This window comes from Asparagus officinalis, chromosome 3 (genome assembly GCF_001876935.1).
Source record: "Asparagus officinalis chromosome 3, Aspof.V1, whole genome shotgun sequence".
Taxonomy (NCBI): domain Eukaryota; kingdom Viridiplantae; phylum Streptophyta; class Magnoliopsida; order Asparagales; family Asparagaceae; genus Asparagus; species Asparagus officinalis.
The window spans coordinates 44,966,610-44,971,458 of NC_033796.1; the positions used below are offsets into that span (position 1 = coordinate 44,966,610).

Here is a 4,849-nt window from a genome sequence, read left to right on the forward strand (position 1 = left end):
GACCGCCGTCGCCTTAGGTTATTTTTTTTCAGTTTTTATCTTTTCTTGTTTTCTTTTTTTTTCTTTTTGTCTGTCTCACAGTGGCTTCTTTTTTTCTTTTTTTCTTGTTTTCTTCTCTTTTTTATAGTTTTCTTTTTTTCTTCTTGTTTTCTTTTTTTCCAGTGGCTTCTTTTTTTTACTGTCTCACAGCCGCCTCCACAGTGCCTTTTTTTCAGGTTTCTTCTTTTTCAGTTTTTTCTCTGTTTTCCTTTTTTTGGCTGTTTACATTATTGTTGCTATTTGCTAATTGTTACATACTTCTCTAATTAGCATGCTAACTAATAAATTATGAACATGTAAATATTTAATTGTTAATCACTTAATTGTTAATAACTTAATTATGAACATGTAAATTATGAACATGGCTAGACACTCTATTATTTTGCTACTTGCTTATTTTGTTTCGTAGACTTTTGCTCATGTTGGATATTATCTTGCATTGTGATTTGTGAAAACTTATGAATTTCTCTATGTTATGCATGCTAATTAAGACTCTTTTGTGATTTAGTAGGTGAAATTATATTTCTTAGACTTTTTATGTGATAATTTATAAACATGTTGCCTATATGCTTCTTTGTCTTATGTTGGAAAATATTAGTTTGAGTTATGCGCCTCAATTCAATGAGGCGCGCGCCTCGTTGTGCGCCTTGCACATGGTGCGCGTAAGGGACCTTCGCCCCGCCTTTTGCCTTGCGCCTCGATAACACTGGGTTAGGTTTTACATGTTGGGTTAGGTTTTACATGTACCAGGCATATTTCTGGGCTACATTATGAACTAAATTCGTCGTATCATACTTAAGTGACCCGAGAGCTTGAGTCTTTATAATCTGGCAGCTGGCCTTGGTTAAATTTATGTCTTTTTTTGTGAGGTAAATGTTTAGATTTGATGCATTCCATTATGTATCAGGAGTTACTAAAATAGAAATAAGTGGTGTCGAACTTGAAAGGCGGAATAATAGGATAGAAGTGGAGTGGAGAAGCAATAGAGTGTAGAAGTATGCATATTGTGGGATCGTGATTTTCTGCTCCGTTTATTATTAGACAAGGATATAGCATATGCTTCTCAATGCATACAAGTACAAATATATTACTCTGACACCCTTCATAGTTTATGCCTGTATTTGTAATACACCTGTCTAGAACTTTGTAAATTGTAATATTAGTTTCATTTAAAAACTTTGATATGGAAAACACATGCACCTAATATAGTAATAGCTGAATGATATTTCTGAACAAAAAAATGCATTGAAGTAGTGATACCTGAATTTTTTTTTCACTTAGAGGATATATCTTAGCTCTCATTAACATTACCAAGCAAATTTTTATACTTGTTTGTTTACAAACTCTATTTTAACTTCATCAACCAATTATAATGAATTTTTATATTTTTCCTTCTTATGTGGTAGTGTGTATCCAATGTTGAAAAAATGCACTATATGCTACTTCGATTACATAGCATAACAGTCCATCCATGCTACTTAGCACCTTAAGATACGCGCTCACACTATTTCAAAATAGTTTGCACTATGTTGCATGTCATTGTTGCATAGTGTGTTGGTCTGTTAAATAACCCGTCTTCCTCTGCTCAACTCTTAATTCTTCAAATTCTCTTTCATGGCCGTGATCCCTAGTTCATTTCCCCAGTGACAACTTCCTTTCCACTTTCTGTTGATGACAACATTGACAACTGCCATTTTCCTTCTTTTTCCCTGACGATAACATTGTGGGTGGCACTGTCCCACACACTGGTTGTGTGACGGCATATTGATGGGTTTTAGTAGTAAGTCTAGGGAGCCAAGTGTGACAATGGTTAACTAAACAACTCCACAGTTAAGTGTGCTTGGGCGATAGTAGTACCAGCCTACCAAGATGGGTGACCTCCTGGGATGTTATAGCGTTGCACTCAGTGGGTCCTAGGGCCATCAGTGATGCTGCCAAGGAAGCCAGTTCCTCTTCCTCTTTTCGCCCTCTGTTGAGCTCATTTTCCACTACAGACTACCCAACCTGTTAAGTAATTTAGTTTGCTTTTATTAAAGTTAAGATTTTTGGTGAAAACTTTTTAGACTCTTTCACATTTTGGTTTCATGTTTCTATTAATTAAACTTATTGTGTGTATATTTTCAGTTGTCCTGTTGTGAGAAAAACTGGTCATATGTATTCATCTGATTTTTGGATCTCTGTGTTCAGTTAATTACTACATTGCATTTTAACATTAAATTTATATCCTAAGTGCATATGCTTTTATTTTTCATATATTCAATTGATTTGTTTCATTAGGTTGCTCAAGCCACATCCAAGCAGATGTCAAAGCGTGATCCTTTGAGGCCTTACATGGACGTTATTGATGATATGGTGCTTCAAATGGTACTGCCCATTCCGCAAATTCATTGGGCTGCTTATAAAAGTAACTGCTATGTAGAAACTTTTAATGTTCTTATTTTATATGTTAACTTTAAAACTTTTTTTTTCCTTCTTAGTTTCGGGAAGATCCATCTTTTAAACCATCAGGTGGGAGACTGGGAGAAAATGATATGGATTATGATACAGATGACAAATCTATGGCTGAGCTTAGACGGCAGCTCAGGAGAGCTCGGGAGGAGTATTATCGTTACAAAAGGTAAGTGGATGACAGGCTATGCCTATGCTTATTTTAGTGCTATGTAATTCCATCCATCATTGTCATCATCTTAGTGATTTCCCATCAAGATTGGTCAGATAAGACTATAAGAGCACGGGATCCAGGAATGTCAACTGTGTGTAGCTGTCTACCTGAATCTAACCCAAGAAGTTGGTGCCAATGGAAGTATGGCTAATACAGGGCTTCAACCCTAAAAACCCGTAGGCCGGGTTGAAGCTTATCAGGTGGAGGTAATCTGCCAAATAAGTTACAAGCTAGGAGCATTTCTCCAAACTTTTCTAGACTAAGATTCTGAAAGAGGGGAAGATGTTGTTTTTGTTGTATGGTATTGCATTCAGACCTATAACAACATCAGCATTAGGAGCCAAATACTTTGAAGATTTTCCGTGAAGGCTATTTGCATTTAATACATTTGTATAGCAGATATAGATGCATTACGTCCTGCAAATATACATGCATGTGCGGTGTACTTTTGCATGTATATGTATTATGTAATGTGTATGAATATGACTGTGTGTGTACTACTTTAGCATATGTATCATGTGTTATTATCCATGTCTTACTCCTATGTCTTAGCTATCTGTGTGTATATATGCCTCAAGATTCATGTATATGGTTTCACATGTATGTATGCACGTATCAACAGAATGTGTTCACGTTCATGAATATGCAGGCTACAGTATAGATCTAAAATATATCTTTAAAGTTTGACTATGTGGTGTATTAAAATATTTTGCAGTGAATATATGACTTATGTCCTGGAGGCCCTTCAGCTGGAAGATACTGTGAAGAACTATGAGCGACGTGATTCAACTGGATGGTTAGTTCCATCTTTTCCATTCTTTTATCGCCTAATTATGTTTGTCTTCTTAAATACCTTGGAGATATCTCTGGAGATCCTTAGCAAATAGTCGATTGATGATAGAAAACTTCTTTAATTCATGTCTCATCGCTTCACTCAGTATGTCTTTCCTCATTTTACGATAGCAAGATTATCAGGGTTTGTCATCAATAAATGGAAAGGGGTACCAGATTTAAAAAAATAAAGAATTAGTAATACAGAATTATAACTCTCAGGTCATTAAATGAGATATTATGATATTAGCAGAGCAAAAGTTATTTCATGCTGGACTTTTGTCAAATAGATTATTTATGGTCTAGAAGAGGGCGTGGAAGTTTACTAGAGTACCTAGATTTAAATGCAGAATGTGGGACTTTTTTTTGGGCAAATGAAAATTTCATTAACCAGTGAACAATAAGCACAGTACAAAATCTCAGACATACCTGAGAATCACAAGATTACAAAAAAGAAACACAAAACTAAAGCATCAGAGTTATTTGTAAATACAATGAAAGGGAATGCGAGCCTTAAAAACTCTTGTTAGACCCTCTCTTTTGATCTCTGCTATCAACCTGCTACCATCTGAAATATGCTGGGCAAAAAGTCTCCTACTAGCACCAAACGTGGTAGAGACATGCAGCAACACTAGCCTTTAGAATCTTCAAAAGAACAGCTTTACTCCCGCCATTTAAAACTGACCAATGCAAAATGTCTGACCACACTAAAGAAAAAGAAAGCTTGCATATTCTAGGCCATGAGAGCATACCAGATAGGAGCAGAAACTCATTGAAAGAATAAGTGATCAAGGGACTCTACCTGTTTCAGACATAAGTAGCACTAATTAGTGTTAATAATCTGAATGTGGAACTTCAATTGCTTTCTATTGTATCTAAACTTCAATTTACTTTTGTTGCCAATACAAAACATTTAGTAAAAACTGGATGTGTCACAGGAACTAAAAGAAGAAACAGAGATTAGTGCAACTGGAATTGATATTTTAATAAGATATCAATGATACTGGAGTAGTTTATAACTGGAGGGGCAAGATTTGATGCTTTGTTCAGCACAATGGTGTCAGCTAAAATGCTGAATTTAATTGTTATTTTGAACATAGTGAACATGAGAACTACCCTTGACACAAACATATTGAACATGTATTCACTACTTTCATCAGATCATGAGTACATGAAATAGTGTTCTGGATTTTGTAATTTTGGTGAAGCAAGATGTTCAAAGTTTTCATGGAAGGGCAGAAGAATTGTGGTTAAGTATAAACATTTCAACTGTTACTGTGAAGTTGAACCAAACTCAGGAACTGGTAAAATAGAATT

General features: G+C 35.3%; 1 protein-coding gene across 1 annotated transcript in view; it reads left to right on the forward strand.

The window, feature by feature from the left end:
* LOC109833991 (LMBR1 domain-containing protein 2 homolog A) overlaps window positions 1-4,849 on the forward strand; it is a 23,687-nt gene that overhangs the window by 9,066 nt on the left and 9,772 nt on the right. Inside the window, exons 5-7 of the mRNA XM_020401877.1 lie at window positions 2,317-2,403; window positions 2,517-2,656; window positions 3,417-3,497. Of these exons, the coding sequence (XP_020257466.1) occupies window positions 2,317-2,403; window positions 2,517-2,656; window positions 3,417-3,497 (308 nt within the window). The remainder of the gene's footprint in view (window positions 1-2,316; window positions 2,404-2,516; window positions 2,657-3,416; window positions 3,498-4,849) is intronic.